General features: G+C 41.2%; 1 protein-coding gene across 9 annotated transcripts in view; it reads right to left on the bottom strand.

The window, feature by feature from the left end:
* MICAL2 (microtubule associated monooxygenase, calponin and LIM domain containing 2) overlaps window positions 1-16629 on the bottom strand; it is a 120307-nt gene that overhangs the window by 42185 nt on the left and 61493 nt on the right. For all 9 annotated transcript variants that reach the window (XM_050955026.1, XM_050955032.1, XM_050955033.1 and 6 more), the window contains exons 4-12: window positions 13249-13365; window positions 11189-11290; window positions 8805-8960; window positions 7644-7744; window positions 4191-4448; window positions 2398-2513; window positions 1063-1189; window positions 760-850; window positions 519-666 (exon numbers count right to left, since the gene is read on the bottom strand). In XM_050955026.1, the coding sequence (XP_050810983.1) occupies window positions 519-666; window positions 760-850; window positions 1063-1189; window positions 2398-2513; window positions 4191-4448; window positions 7644-7744; window positions 8805-8960; window positions 11189-11290; window positions 13249-13365 (1216 nt within the window). The remainder of the gene's footprint in view (window positions 1-518; window positions 667-759; window positions 851-1062; window positions 1190-2397; window positions 2514-4190; window positions 4449-7643; window positions 7745-8804; window positions 8961-11188; window positions 11291-13248; window positions 13366-16629) is intronic.

The raw sequence follows: 16629 nt of genomic DNA, 5'->3' as shown, positions 1-16629 counted from the left end.
CCAGTGGGATATGGTGTGGTTAAGGGATCCCAGAATTAAGACCGAAGAAGGGGGTTAGGGCAGACGAGAGAGTTAATTTGACACGACTACCTCAGGCATCTGTTACTCGATTTTTGGTGTTCATAATGCAGCTAATATGAAAGGGTGTCGGATTGCTCTGGACAGAGCACATACAGAAACAGTCTAAAGCTGCAAAATTCCCCTGAACTTGCCCCTCTTTTCTAAGAATGTGCTTCGAGGAACACATGGACATAAGCCCTCACATTAAAAAAAAAATAGGCATGTGATTTCCACTAAAGTCAACAAGAATCATACAGCTAAAAGCCACGCAGCTCTTTGAAAACGTATACCGATATCTGGGAAAAAAACAAACTCAGCAATGGCATGCACCTGGTTGCAAAAACAAATGTTAAAAGGGGACTCTAAACCACCAGCATTGTTTTGGTTGGCTTTACACTAGTCTATTATAAACTACTTAGAGTATCCTACAATTAGCAAACTCTACCCACATAACTTACATGAGGTCAGGTCTGAAGCGGTGCATAATTGCACACAGCGCAAGGCCACTCCTCCAAGAAGTAGTGAGATCAGTGACATTAACGTTACTGTAGCCTTCTGTCTGTTTCTGACACCAGGTTAGAAGCTTATTAGGTCGAATATCAGATTCTGCAGGTGTAATACAGAGAGAACATTCCAGTCACTTGCATGCTCTGAACACGACATGTAAAAGAATCATACCAGGCAGAAAATTTCACATACCATGCCTTGAGACATTCACTGATCTTCTAATAGAGCTGACCCGTTCAAGAGGGCATTGTTGTAGCTCATTTGTAACATACAAATGTCTAACCTAAAGCAAAAAAAATTTGAACATGAGTACATGAACCACTGCAAGTGATTTTAATATAATATTTTCTTTTCATGTGAACTTTATCGGATAACTTGACCTCATCCAGAGAATCTCATGAAAGTTTTGTTTATGCAGCATTTCAACTGCAGCCATAGGACTCTTGGGACAAAACTGAATTGTGATCTTGTAAAGTGAGCCTTCAAAGAACTGACCTGATGAGGTCGAACACAGCTGGAGTTCAAGTTGGGATAGCGCGTTCCTGGGTCAATGGTATACTGGTCAAAGTTCTTGTTGATATTTTCGGGTGTAGTCTGGGGCAATAGTCGATAAATGCTCTCTCTGACAGACAATAATAAAGTGTCAATTGAAGACCGAGTGCAACCATTTTTTTCCTACATTGCTTTTGTAATTGCCTTCACCTTTATTTAGAATCTGTCAATGATTAGCACCCTGCACTAAACCTGCATCAGCACCAACTGCCAATACTGTCTCAGCATGAGACATTTTCTATCCCAAACCAGAGACACACTTACGTGATGCCTGTATCTTCCTGAGGCAGGAAGAGAGCAAGAAAAAGTAAGATTACGTCATGCAAAGACATCTGGTTTTGCTTTAATCTCCACCCAAGCGGTAACATCTCCTTTTACCACAAAACAGCAATGGATCCAGACATTCTGCAATTCACCCAACCACTAGGCCCTTCCTTTGTTACTCCATTCAATTTTCCATTTGGGATTGTGCTGTGTTTCTGAGTCATCCACAAACATCTGCTTTCTCATTCCTCACACAGCACTGCACTTATAGTTCTGATCTCATAATTACCACAAACAATACTGCTCCCAAACAGCTACCATACATCAGTTTCTAAAACATCTTGACTAGCTGTAACAGTATCAAATCTTTGCCACTGGAACCACTAAACAGGGTCAGCAAATTCAGGCCATCGCCATTCAAAAAAAATTTTTGTTGGTGCCTTTAATAACAGTTTTTAGGAGAGTGAATAATAGATTATAGAAAAGAACTTATGATTAAAAGCTATGCAGATTCTTGCTTGCTGCACATTTAACAGAGTCCATAAAAGTCACATCACGGTCCCAGCATGAACTAAAAGGCTCAGCTAGAAAATGGAGGTGCCAATTCTGAAGACTACTGCTGCTAAGACATTGTTTGTGTGTTCTTTGACTAAAAGTATATTATTTCACAAAAGTGCTTGGGGACCAGAAGATCTGCAGGGCTGGTCATTTGATACCAAGCCTTACACCTCTTCCTCAAAGTTTCAATCTGGCTTAGGTCAATAGTCACTTAGGCCTTAACCCTTCAGATTACTCCATATCAGCGGACCCTTGCACCAGTAGAGTAACTTGCAGGACCAGGTCCTAGAAGTCACTGCCACCTGAAAACTGTTCAGTAGCCTAAATGAATTGACTGTCACCGCAGGTAAGCAGAATACTTCCGTTACTTGCGTTGCTCCTTGAACATCTTCTACCATCACCGTATTCCCTTAAAATTTGCTTAAATGGTAGGGGAAGAAGAAAGGGAGTGTTTACCGTTCAGCAAGGATCTCTAGTGGGGGTTTTCCTTGATCCCAGCTCTTCACCATCCACGCTGTATCAAAAGCAGCTAGGAAGCCTCTTGCACAGCCGGTACCCATCGGCCAGAAGGGCTGTAAAGAGTATTTACAGTTTAGCCAAATTTATCCCTCATCTTTCTTAAAAAGAGACTTATCACCAAAGCAGTTGCCAGGTGGGCTTGCAGGCTAGGTTTTCACACATTCCGAGATGGTAGGCCAGAGAAAGTTCTAGTATACAGTATTGTCAGCTCTCACAATATTTGGTGTTTTTTCTCAAAGCCTCAGCTCCTGGAGTCATGAGAATCGCAATTTTCCATTTTTCATTTGTATATTCATTGTCCAAAGAAAATTTCTAGCACTTATGCAGAGAACAGTTGGAAAATGTGAACCCTAAAACATTCAAAAACCAGAAAGGAAGCAGAAAGATCGAACATTGCTTAATATTTAAAACACTTCCTGATTTTTAAGCCAATCTCACAATGTTTTGGGGATCTGAGAGATGATTTCTGAACATCAAGGGTTGGCAATACTGAGTACACTGCTTGTTCACTAACTACACTTCTAGCATCAAAAGTACAAAGCAGGACAGTCTGACTAACTGGGACTTCAGTCAAGGGAACTACGCTATTTACACCAACCAAGGACTTGGCTCCCTGTTTTCAACTGTGAAACACAACTTGTGTCATATACACAAGTGGAATCCACATCAGAGATCATTAGCCAGGCAGTAGTTACTTACAAGTTATAGTATGAAAGTGAGAGAAAACTCCAGTGTAAAGAGAAAAGCACCAACATTTCACAACATTTATTGTAGGTAAGACAAAGTATACAGGGTCCACTGACATTCGTAGGCCATCTCTAATGGCAATGCGAGTGTATATGTCAGCCAAGTAATCAACACATACTCCATTTCGTAGGAGACATGCTGAAGAAAGCCCATAAGGCCACAATACTCTGATACAGACATTTACAAGCATGATTAATAATGAGTAACTTAAACATTTACACACACAAGCAACTCCTTTGAAGATTTCCCTGGAATTACTCATGTAGGTAAACTTACACATATGAGCAAATGTCTGCAGTATTGGGCCCACAGTTAGTACTGCTGACATGACCAACAAGGAGTCACTCCCCCTCCAACTTTAGAGTTAAAAACCAAAAAGTTGTATGTCAAAATGTTGTACCTAATCACACTGTAGTTTAAAGTGGCACCTAAAGGTTATTATAATTAAAGAAGTCAGTATGTAACAAAATATTTCTCTGAATTTTTTGTTTCTTTATACTTTAGGCATTTGCCAGTGTTTTATGTAGAAGCAGCCTCACTGTTTCTCCCTTATTTCCTGTTTCTCCTTAAAGAATCTTATAGGAATGGAAGAAAAAAAAATTAAATCCGGCCATTCTACTTAATGGTATTCTATGAGAAATTGCAGCTTTTAAAAAATGAGTCATTTAAAAAGTTCAAAACTTTTCAGTGTCCCTTTAAACAAATAGAAATTATGATCAAGCTTAATAACTAAGTAAAAATGCTGTCTGTTACTAGATATTACTAAGTATTTGGCCAGCTCAGCTGGTTTCTGAATCTTCTTAATTTTATTCTTTTCAGGAAAGATTTATGATTACGATGTCAAAATAAGCAATCTGAACGCATTTACTAAAGTACCTGAACCTGGTGCTTAACAAAACCAAACCAAACTCCTCTTCTAGTATAAAAATATATTTTTACTTTAAGGAATTCAAAATGCTTTTTGTTGTTGCTGCTAGATATACCTCAAGTAAACTATCTCCAACAAGGGCAACTAAGAGCTGATGTCTGTGCCTTTCTCTTACTAGTGCAGCATTTTCAGAGGCATACATGGAAGTAAAATCAAACATAGCCACGTCTGGCTGCCCATAGTGATTAATCGCAAAATCCAAGGAAGGCAGCTGGTAATTGGTTGCAAAGTCTGCGGCTTCCCTTGCATAAGACAGCAGATTGTCCTGGTTTACGTTTTCCCCACAGAGAAGCATCTCGGTATCAATATAGTCCTGAAGAGACAAAAACACCAGCAATATGAGAGATTTTAAAATATTCTGATGTAGGGACAGAAAATAGAAGAGCACATAGCGGATGGCAACATCACATCTTAGTGGCAAAGTACTGAGAGAAATCTGGCTGCTACTTAAATATTTAGAAAGCTTGTTAATATATAAAACACATTGCTTAATATTTTAAACTATATACTAAACCCAATCCAGAAACAACAACTCTCTATGAAGCAAGCCGAATAAGCATTACTACTTACAATGGAAGATGGTGCTTTCCTCACCCTCCTCCCCATAGCTACATGTTATTTTGGTAAATTTACTACCCTCCTACTGAGAAGGTACCACCACCACCAGTTATCAGTATGCAATGCATTCCCTCTTTCGTGTCCCATCACTATTGATAATATTGCACTTTAGGGCTTGTGAGTCACTGTACTGAGTGACGAGTAATCTGGAATATATGACCAGATATCGATGAGCCTATGGCTTAGAACTATATATACATGGAACTGTGTAAGTAAGACATAATAGACAAATAGACATATCTACAAATTGGGCAAAGAAAGAATTTGTTTGAGGAAAACTGCTCAACTTCACAGGGACTCTCTCTTTATGGGTCATGCTTCTTGCCAACTTAATCATGGATGAGACCCCTGACCTGGCGCATTCTAGACGGATGGTGCTGCAGAACTGATATTAGACCAGTTATCTTTAGACAGGTTGTGTTTAGCACGAGACACAAATGGATCGAAGAAATGGTGTGGATGTGCCAATTGCCTATGACCTTGGTTAAGTGGCTCCAGCTCCACAACAGGATTTGTTTGAACATGTACATATTGTGAGAGAGTCCTGGGAATAGGATTAAGATGAGAGAAGCAATGGTGAATGCTGTGCAAATGCCCTCACAACAGCTGCATGCAGTGTTGCCCCTATAAGAGGACCCCTCTGCAACTGATGGCAGAGAGGGAGGAAGGGGAAAGTTTACCTGGCTGGAGCAGTTTGAACAGGAAGTGGGTAGATCAGGTGAGGAGGAGGGGGGATATTGCCCTTCCAGGTGACCAGAGAAGGGGATGTTCCAGAGAAACCCGCTTCATCTGGACATATTTTATTGGGTGCCCAACTTCAGGGAGAACGGGGTACACCCATCTGAATGGGGAAGAAACACAGTCTTTCCCTAATGTTAGATAAAAATATCAGCAAATATCTGGGAACCCAGCTATGGTAGCAGTATGGCAGCCAAGGTAGTGTCTCTTTGTGGCAGATGTCCAGTGCAGATACTCAGTATGGAAAGGATACAGTTATTGGATAAAATGGATTGGAAGGGAATTTCGAGGAAAGCAGCACTTAAGAAAGCTAAGTGGAGGGTTCAGGGCTCGTAGTGTCTGGCTCTTCCTTTTCAGGCCCCTTAATTGTTATATGAGGAAAGGGAGGCAAGGTCCCAGCAATGCGCTGGCTTGGACCAGGTTGGGAAGGGGGAGGACTGACAGTACCTCTCCCAAAGAGATGAAATTTAATTATATCCTGCACTGCACAATTTATTGCCAGGTACTCCCAGATATTTTAAGTGAATCAAGTTGTAGCCTGCTCAAACCACATCCATTGCCTCCTGTTTTTCTTCCTGCAAGGCCAGACAATGGGACAGTGCTCTTAGAATAGATGTCTTTGACGATACTGTGCTAGTTTTGTGGCAATATGAAAGAAACAGAAATTTGTATGGCTCTGTTGACAAGAATTTGGTTTTGCTTGTTGTACATCTAACACCTCCCACAAAATTTAAAAAACAAAAAACCTAAAACATTTGAAACCCGGGACAATTTCTGGCATTATTTCCAATGGGGAACAATCTACTTGTCAGTCTCTAAAATGATACTAAATGTTTTTGTTGGGGAGATCAGGTTTTATTGTTGAAGTCTGATCCTGTCTATAAGGGACAGAAAAAAGATTAGCTCAAGTTTGGGAGATGCAGCTTGTGTCACTTGGTTGCAGTACAGTTGCAGGAAAGGCACAGTGACAGCACATGGCACATGATCCAATTAGACATTCCAGTATCTCAGCTTTACCCACCTGGGTAGGGAAAAGGGTTTGGCTAGATTGCCCTGTTGTCCTCTGGGCAGTCCATGGAAAGCATTTAAACAAAAACTAAGGAGCCCAACCCTGAAGTCAGGCTGCACAAAAAATTGCTTTTAGTTCAAAAGTGGTCATGGCAAAGCATTGCAAAGTTAGATTTGTCCTGGTGACTAAGATGGACTCTTTAGACAAAATGAAAGACAGGAAAGAGGAGTCTTAGATTCACACCGCAGGAGTCATCTGGGTCACAGTCCTGGAGACTGTGATGTCATTTTGTTCTATCGACTTGTCCGTTCTGAAAATCTTTCAGGATTGGGAGGGTTGGGGTGGCCCACTGGTGTGATGGTAAGTCCTAGAGTCCCAGCCTGTGGCAAGTCATGAAGGGGAGGCTGCTCAAAGTGGGAGTGTGGTGACAATGGTGAGAATACTCCAATCTCCCTGCCTCGCTGAACTCTCTTCTACACTCTAAGCTGAAAATAATTACCAAGGACTGATCAGAGAAGCAGTTTCGAAAAAGGGTGGCAACTGTCTCTCATCAATAGTACCAACAAGCCAAACAAGATTCTGATAGCCCACATACAGGTACTTCCTTTCCTCCCAGGAAGATTCTAGTCTGTTATGACTATTCCGGCAAGGTTACAAAATGACAAGTGATTTTTGGATGCCTAACAGGAAACATCTTGAAGGGGCGTGATTTTCCAAAAGCTCAGTTTCTGAAAATTAAGGCCTTTTAAACCATCTCAGTTTGGACACCCAAGAATTACTAGATACTTTGAAACTTGTTTATAAAGGCCAACTTGTTTAGAAGCAACTTTCCTGTTGCCTTTCATCCATTTTGGACAATTTAATATTTCACTGTTGGACTCTATTCTAGGTTCTCTCAGTGTGCTGGCTGAGCATACACAGTTTTCCCTAATTGGATTTTTTAGTCACTGAGGTTTATTGTCTTCAGTGATATCAATGCCTGCGTAGCCAATGACTCTTCCAGGGTGACTCAAGATCATATTACAACCAGTTTCTGAACTGACACATTTAAGCAGTACCATTTTCAGTTCTCTCTGAGTTGTGTTCTCACTGTAAAAAATCAACCAAATAAAACAGAGGGCTTTGCCCTGCATCTATACATACATTGATAATCACTCCTTTGTCCAGAAGACTCTGCTTTTTTGCTGTCATTACAAAATAGTGAGTGCTATCTTTGTAGTAAACAATATTCTCCAAGTCAATTCCTGAAAAGACAAGACATTTGTGAAGAAAACCTAACTTAAATGAATGTTTTCATTAGTTTAGCCATTTACCATCAATAATAGACAAATATCTTTGATTTCAGTCTAGTTCAGGCACCTCCCAAATATAAATACTTGGAGTCCCCAACTGAGATTGCAGAGTGCATAGAACAAAGGGACCCCAAAACACAGAATACAAGAAAGTCCTTGATCAGCTGTAAAATATTTGTAGCTATTATTTGCATTCTAAATAATCTTCTAAGAAAGAGAAAATATGATCCATATTTGACACAAAATGTGTAGGTTGCCATAGGCCTAGCTATGGCTCCAATAAAATGTTCATTGGTTTAAATTGGACTAGGATCAAGCGCATGGTGCCCAAAATGTTAATTTAAAATACAGACTGCAATGTGGGAATCCCCGAAACCAGGGAATGGAAGTATATACCCTTAGTATACTTCTAGTGGATGTTGCTCTATTCTGGGCCCTTTTTTCCACACACTCAAGGATGAAGGTTTAATCCAAGATACAGTTTATATAATTTACGGTGAATGGTTTTAAATCAACTATTTATATTTTATTTTAAAAAGTGATATAAAAGCCTATTGACAGCAAACCAACATGCACTTCAAAAAGTACTTTCTTAGCAAATAGACAATGACACTTCCAAGAAAGCAAGTGAGCATATTTTATGGAGATACTTAAAACATAAAATACGTGAACTAATACAAACAATCAAAGCATGCTCTCCTCATGGGAAATCTTTAGGTATTGAGAATGTTCTCACAAAAAGTTGTAGTTTGTATCAAAAATATTTTTTCCAGTTGAGAAAAAAGAAAAACACCAAAAGATCTAAGATGTGGTAACACCCATGATAAAATTCCATTGTATGAACACCTCCCTCCTTAAGACTTTGAAATCAGCAGAATTTTATTGCGTTTTGTTATTTAATACATTATAAACTATTTTTGGAGGGGGGTAGGTGGGTGGTCCTCTATATATCGAGTTGTCCTATCGTATATTTTGTTTGGTCATGAAAAAAAACATGAGAATCAGGACCTACCCGTTTCCTCTTTAAGGTCCTGGAAGAATTTTTGATTGAAGATGAAAGCGACACCACTAATTTCCTCTACCTTGGCTTCTGCGGTTGTGTTTCTGTTGATAAAGTTGGCTGTGATAGCTATAGCCAGCTTTCCACGAAACTCCTTCCTTCTAAAACCTGGAGAACAAGGGAAAGAATTAACACTACAGCAACAGTGAGGTTCATTTGTTGACGCTGACCCACACATCTTGAAAAGTTTAAGGCTGCTAATTTCAAACGCTCTGAAATACTGTATTACTACATAGCTTTTGCAACCTTATTTAACAAAGTTGGGTTACATCCCTCCAACAATACCTCTTCAGTGACAATTAAGACTGGCAACCCAGAGAGAAGTTCCTGTAACCCTCGCTGGTGTGTAAAACCAGCCAAAATTTTTACACCATGCTCTGAGATGGGGGAACCTTCAAGGCAGCACTCTCTTTCACAAAGAAATACCAATCCAGCCCCAAGTTTATGGCTAGTAGATTCCTCCTTTTTTCTAAAATCCCATGCATTTCTTTTCCAGGTGTCTGCATATCCCCATCCCCAAAAGACCTAGAGATACATGCATGGTACTGTAATTAAGATATACAACATCAAGTTGAAGGTTGGATTTTCATTTGGTTGTTTATATTTTATTCTGGGGTGGGAGAAAGAGAGAAGTGTGGAGCAAAAACAAACCCATGTATTCATTACTTGAAAATTTTAAAAACCATGAGGAAGAAAATTTGTAAAAGCTACAGTACTTAGCAAAAAAGCCAGAGTTTTGGTAGCACTTACTATTTGGTTAGTTTAAATAAATAAATAAATAAATAAATAAATAAATAAATCAAGTTGTCAACAATCAAAAGGAGGAACACAGAAAATATGAAAAATATTTGGCTCCTACAACTATGAGAAAGACAGAAAGAAAGAATGTGTGTGAGTGAGATAGTAGGTCATGATCCAACAAATATGCATCTGTTTATGTTTATGCATTTGAGCAGTCCATTAAAACTCTGTGTGTGTGTGTGTGTGTGTAAACTTAAGCGGACTCATGTTTGCACGATCAGGATCGTAGGAAGTAGTTTAAACCAATGGCAAAAATTATGACTTTCAGCTAGTGTATTTCACAGTCAGTATCAGGGAAAATGAAGAAATTCACAATATGTAGTAATTTGTCTATAGGTGGTCATGCGTTCGACACAGTGGGTATTCACCCATGAAAGCTCATGCTCCAATACGTCTGTTAGTCTATAAAGGTGCCACAAGACCCTTTGTTGTGTCTGTAGGTGTGTGTTTCTGTTCTAGTGTCCCTTTGCTTGGGATAGGTATAATGTGCAAATTATCACTATTTTATGAATGGTCTTTAGTCTGATACACTATCGTGGTCATCAAATACTTTCTCTTAGCCAGATTATTTCTTTAAAGGGGCCACCAAGATTTTTGCTAGTGTCTGCAACCCCCAACAGGTTACACTGGCATTAATTTAGTTTTGCTGATGTGTGAATCCTGTAGACTTTCTGCAAAGACAACCAAGGAAGCGTGACCAAAATTTTCTTTTTAAAAGTTGGGGGGGAGGGAAGGAAATCTATAAGCACTGTATTGTGTTTGGCAGATAGTTTTCTCCACATGTCAGTTTTTTCTCCTAAGACTAATAAAAAGGGAAAACCAGGAACTTGGTGAGTTGAAACTAACATGAGTATAATTAAAGCTATCAGAAGAACATATAATTAAGTAACAGGTTTGTTCATGTGACGCCAGAGCTGCTCAGCTAATGTCTCACTCACAAAAGCAACTCAGGGGGTTGGAATTCTGTTTGATGACTGTAAGAGACATAGCAGCAGGACCGTCCTTTCCTGCAAGTTATTTATTATCTCTTACATCTGTTACTGAAATGACTGCTTCTGATATTAATCACCACCGTCCAAGAACAACTCCTCTGCTGTGTTCATTAAATACCTGGCAGTCACTATATGATCATTATTTCAAGTATATTCAGCTGACTTATGAGACAATGACATGAAGAATGTGCAGTTCCCAACACATTTTTTCAATTATCATAAAATTAAACCAGCATGTTATTCGTTAACCTTGCAGTAGGGACTTATGGTACTGACCATCACAATATGATACCTACAAACTGGCAGAGATGGCCCTAATAATTAGTATTTAAGTAAATATCTCACTTGTTGGGGTACAGCTGAAAACACTATAATAAAGGCGGGAGACACGCCATAAAGGAATTTCCATTGTCATATACGCAAACACTTATGCATTGAGGGAGAGGGATAGGGAGAGAACCCATTCCCTTCTGTTCTCCGTAGCTCAGCCTTTTCACTGCACTTTAAGACAGTTAAGGAGCTTAAGAATATCTTTTTACTCACCTTCTAAAGTGTTCCTGCGACCATCTGCACCAATAACAACATCAAATTCAAAGGCTGACAGAGGGTGATCCATTGGGAGAAATTCAGCCCGCCAACCTATCTCTAAAGAAACAAGTTATACAACTTATTCAGATATTGTGCTGTTACAGAAGAAGCATTGTTAGAATGTGAAGGAAAGCAACTAGGATTTAAAAAAAAAAAAGTCTATTTTCCTTTCAAACTGAACCATATTCTGCCTTCAGACATCTGCATACAACTTCCACTGACGTCAAAGCTGCATGTAACTCCTATGAATGTTAATGAGAGTTAAGCTTGCAAGCTGACGGCAGAAAGGAACGCCTTCATTCGGATCATATAAAACATTATATGTCGACTATGGGCCCAATCTTGTGAATACATACACAAGTGATTTTACTCACATGGGTAGTTCCAGCTTGCACTCAATGCGACAACTCACTGATGTGTGTTTGCAGAATTGGAACTTAGTAGTTTTATTTTAAAAAAACTGTTAAGCAGATTCCAATTAATCTAACACAAAGAAAGGGGAAAATAAAATCTAGCCAAAAGGCTACAACCTTTTAAAGAAAGGTTGCATGCATCCTTTCATTAACCTAAAACAGAATCTGAAAATGTTTGTATTACCCGTACTTACAATAATGAGAAACATTCTGAATACAAATACGAACAATCATAAATAGTATCCCTTTATCTCAGTTCATCTACTCACAGTCAGTTAAAAACAACACAGAAGTAGTATTAGCTACCAAGATAGAAAATGGAAACCTTGCTCACTCTATATTAAATTTTGCACCACATGTTACAAACTAAGGCTATGTTTTAGTCACAGGTATTTTTAGTAAAAGTCATGGACAGGTCATGGGCAGTAAACAAAAATTCATGGCCCATGACTTGTACTACACGTATACCCTATGAAATCTTTGGGGTGGGGGGGAGGAGAAGAAGAGCCTTAGGTGCTCATGGGCCAGGGGAGGGGGCAACCCAGGACCCCCCTCCCCCAGTGCTGGGAGAGGGGGATGGCAGTGCTAGGGGGTCCTCCACTGGTGCTGGGCAGAACTTGGCGGGGCTGGCAGACTCCCTGCCCAGCTCCTTGTGGCTCCGTGGGAGTGGGGATATGTCCTTTCCTCAGCTCCTAGCTCCGCACATTGTCCCACCCCAAGAGCCAGCTCCACAGCTCCCATTGTCTGGGAACTATGGCCAAATGGGAGCTGCGGAAGTGGTGCCTGCAGGTGGAGGCAGTGCACAGAGCTAGGAGCTGAGGGAGGGAGGGTCATGTCGCATCTTTTCTGGGGAGCCCCCCCCCAAGGAAAGTGCTACCCAGAGCCCCCTCACTCTCCAGTGCTCCAACCCCCAGTCCTGAGCCCCGTTCCACACTCAAAATTCCTCCTGTTGCTGCTGTGGGGGAGGCAGTGGCCCAAGACTTCCCCAGCAGTGGCTGGTGCAGCTGGCCCAGGGGCTGCCTGAACTGGTCTGGTGGCCCCCTGGCCAGCCGCACCGGCCACTACATAAGTCCTGGAAAGTCATGGAATCCATGACAGACTCGCAGCCTTATTTATACATACTAGTAAATACCATTCAATGAGAATGACTAACTTCTGATAGGGTACAAATTGTCAATGGGAGTCGCATAAAATGGAAGAAAGAGCAACATACGCTCATAGGGCTTAAAGACATCCTCAAAATTCATATTTATCTATCGAAAATTCTCATGCCAAGAATTCTCATGCAGCTGGCCATACTAACCTCCCTACAAAACCTCAAGCACATGCCAGCAGACATAGTGAGAAACCTCTACTTTTCTGGCCAGGGCATATTTTTTAAATGGATCAGTGTATTGATACAATGACAGTTATCATGCCTGCGATTCTATACACCGTTTCATAAGAAAGGCACAAGTTTGTGTAAGAGGAAGTGTGCTACCTTGGCTTGATAAGAAATTATTTCACAAATGATAACAGTTATTTCATACAATGAGAGTAATTCAATAGGACAAAGTTACTGGCTTCTTAATTCTATTATTTGAAGTCACAAATCAGTTGTACTTTGGTTTTCTTGATCTTCAGGAGGTTCCAGAACTTTCACAAACTCTACGTTCACGTGGATTTCAATTCCCAGCATAAGTGCAACTTTGAAGAGAATAAGCTGAAGTTGTCGAATACCTGTGAACAGTGATAACACATTTGTCATTTTAGGCCATGCAACAGCATTTCCTTTATTAAATTAATGTTGTGGTAGCACCTGGGGCCCTCATATTGTGCTAGGCACTGTACAGATACATAACATGTTTTCAGTTTCTCTGCTGGAGTCCCTAGAGACTAGGCAAGTCACTTGAGCCTAACTTTTCACAAGTGGTCATTAACTGTGTTCTTCTCATTTTCTGGGTCCCTCACTTGAGACCCCGAGACTGATTTGCAGAAGTGTTGAGCGCTCGCAACTGAAGACAGTGGGAACTGTGTTTTGAAGCTATTGAGTATTAAAACAATGCTAAGCACTCTGAAAAAATTAGGTTCTTAGCATGTCAAATTGGGTATCCAAAATTAGTGGATTTTTTTTTTACCTTAATCTCTTTGTCTCAGTTCCCCATCTGTAAAATGGGGCCCAGGGTCTCAAGACAGGCACCCAGAAAATGAGGCACATACACACAATTTACGACCACCTGTGAAAAGTTTAGTTTAAGTGACTTGCCCAGAATCACTCTGTAGCAGGGAAGGGCAGGGGTACTTCCCAAGGCAGCATTTCACTGCCTGAACCAAGAGATCATCCCTTCTCTTCCTCCAATCCCCTGCCTCATTCACTACATGCCTTCCAACTTGTGCATCTGAAGTAGCAGTTCTACAGATACTCTCCTTTACTACACAACTCTGATTCATCACATAACAGGTCCAACCCGTGCACTGAATGAAGGGGTCCTGTGGAAAAAAATAGTATGTTATGTAGTTAAAGACTGTAGCATAATGCATATGCCCAAGGTGGCTCAATTAAGATTGCACAGGCAACCTTAATACTAAATACCTTTGTATTTCCTAACTTTACTGAGTGCTTGATTCTGCAACCTTAATCATGTTCTTTTAACATAGTTTTGATCCAACACACAATCCTCTGCCATGTGAGCTAACAGAGTAAATAACAGCAGCAGTAAGTTGTCATCCCCTGTGTGGACTAGCAGCAGAAGGGATGAGACACGAACACAGGATTTCACAGATATTTGCGGAAAGCAGAGGAATCTTCAGTTCCATTTCAAGCTCTGGAGGGGACAGTGCTCTATTCCAAGATCTAGTGTGCACAGATTTTTCTGGACATTCCCCAAGCTCGACCCTTTTGCCCCTTCCCCCCAACTTTGTCCTGCTCTCGTCCCATCTCTTCCCAACCTCAGGCTCCTCGTACCAGTCCCATTCTTCTCCTCATGTAGCCAATCTCAGCCCCCATTCCTCAGGTTCTCATCCTAGTCTCTTAGTTCAGCCATTTCTACACCCCAAAGGCTCCTTTTCCCATTTTTTGCTCCCCCTGGCGCTGCTCCAAGTTTGGCTCTTGTCCCCTCTGCAGTTGATTCAGGTAGTTTTCTCCTCCACACTGCTAGAATGCCAGCAAGAAAAGCACTGAGAGTGCAGGAGAGAGAGACTCAGATCTAATAAATACCTACAGAGGATGCCCAACTGCAATTTTTCAAAGGCTTATACTTTAGCCAAATTTGGGCAGATGTTCAGGGGGAAAGCAAACATCCCTGCAGGACTGGCACAAGGGGTTTGAGTGCCCTAGGTGGACGGCAATTTCGCCGCCCCGCGCGCTGGTCCCGCGGCTCCAGTGGAGCTGCCACAGTCGTGCCTGCGAGCAGCCGACCGTCCGCAGGCACCACTGCGGCAGCTCCGCCGGAGCCGCCTGCCGCCCCCTCTGGCAAAACGGCGCCCATCATTTATTCTGGCGCCCTAGGCGATTGCCTAGGCTGCCTAAATGGTAGCGCCGGCCCTGCATCCCTGCATCCCTGACACAATAGCCACTTCCCTGTCAAATTTCAAGTCTCTGCTCCAAACTATGGAGACGCTAGAGCGCTTCTCATAGAAAAGGTCACCAGAGTCTTTATCCCTAACCTCATTCTAGGAAACAGCTGAACCATTTTGACTGAAAGTTTCCAAATAAAATTAATCCTGACACAGACACATGCCATAGAAAATTGCAGCCTGAAAAGCTAAAATTTGGTAAAGTTATAAGAAACTGAAAACAGGGTCTTAAAATGGGAAGTGTCAAGCACTCTTATTAATAGGTAGTTCTGCCAGCCCCATCTATAATAAGACAGTTGGGAAGCACATTTTGGTTTCTACAAACTTTTTGGTTTATTGTAAAAAGAACAAGGAGCACCTCAGAGACTAACAAATTTATGTGGGCACAAGCTTTCGTGGGCTAAACCCCACTTCATCGGATGCATGGAGTGGAAAATACAGTAGGAAGATATACATATCTCACACACACACACACCCTCCATGAGTGTTTCCAGACCAACTCTAACGAGGTGGGCTATTAGCAGGAGGAAAAAAAAAAAAAACACCTTTTGCAGTGATAATCAGGATGGCCCATTTCAAACAGTTGACAAGAAGGTGTGAGTAACAGTAAGGGGAAAATTAGCATGGGGAAATTTGTTTTTACTTTGTGTAATGACCCATCCACTCCCAGTCTTTATTCAAGCCTAATTTAATGGTGTCCAGTTTGCAAATTAATTCCAGTTCTGAAGTTTCTCGTTGCAGTCTGTTTTTGAAGTTTTGTAGAAGAATTGCAACTTTTAGGTCTGTAATTGGGTGACCAGGAAGGCTGAAGTGCTCTCCAACTGGTCTTTGAAATGTTCTAATTCTTGACGTCTGATTTGTGTCTATTTATTCTTTTGCGCAGAGACTGTCTGGTTTGGCCAATGTACATGACAGAGGGGCATTGCTGGCACATGATGGCATATATCACATTGGTAGATGTGCAGGTGAATGAGCCTCTGATGGTGTGGCTGTGATTAGATCCTATGATGGTGTCCCTTGAACAGATATGTGGACAGAATTGGCAACAGGCTTTGTTGCAAGGATAGGTTCCTGGGTCAGTGTTTTTGTTGTGTAGTGTGTGGTTGCTGGTGAGTATTTGCTTCAGGTTGGGGGGCTGTCTATAAGCGACGACTGGCCTGTCTTCCAAGATCTGTGAGAGTGAGGGATCCTCTCTCAGGATAGGTTGTAGATCCTTGATGATGAGCTGGACAGGTTTTAGTTGGGGGCTGAAGGTGACAGCTAGTGGCATTCTGTTACCTTCTTTGTTGGGTCTGTCCTGTAGTAGGTGACTTCTGGGTATTCTTCTGGCTCTGTCAATCTGTTTCTTCACTTCATCAGGTGGGTACTTTAGTTTTAAGAATGCTTGACAGAGATCTTGTAGGTGTTTGTCTCTGTCTGAGGCATTGG

This window comes from Gopherus flavomarginatus, chromosome 5, assembly GCF_025201925.1.
Source record: "Gopherus flavomarginatus isolate rGopFla2 chromosome 5, rGopFla2.mat.asm, whole genome shotgun sequence".
NCBI classification, from domain to species: domain Eukaryota; kingdom Metazoa; phylum Chordata; order Testudines; family Testudinidae; genus Gopherus; species Gopherus flavomarginatus.
The sequence above is the reverse complement of the archived record's forward strand: the minus strand, read 5'-3'. Positions and strand labels throughout refer to the sequence as shown.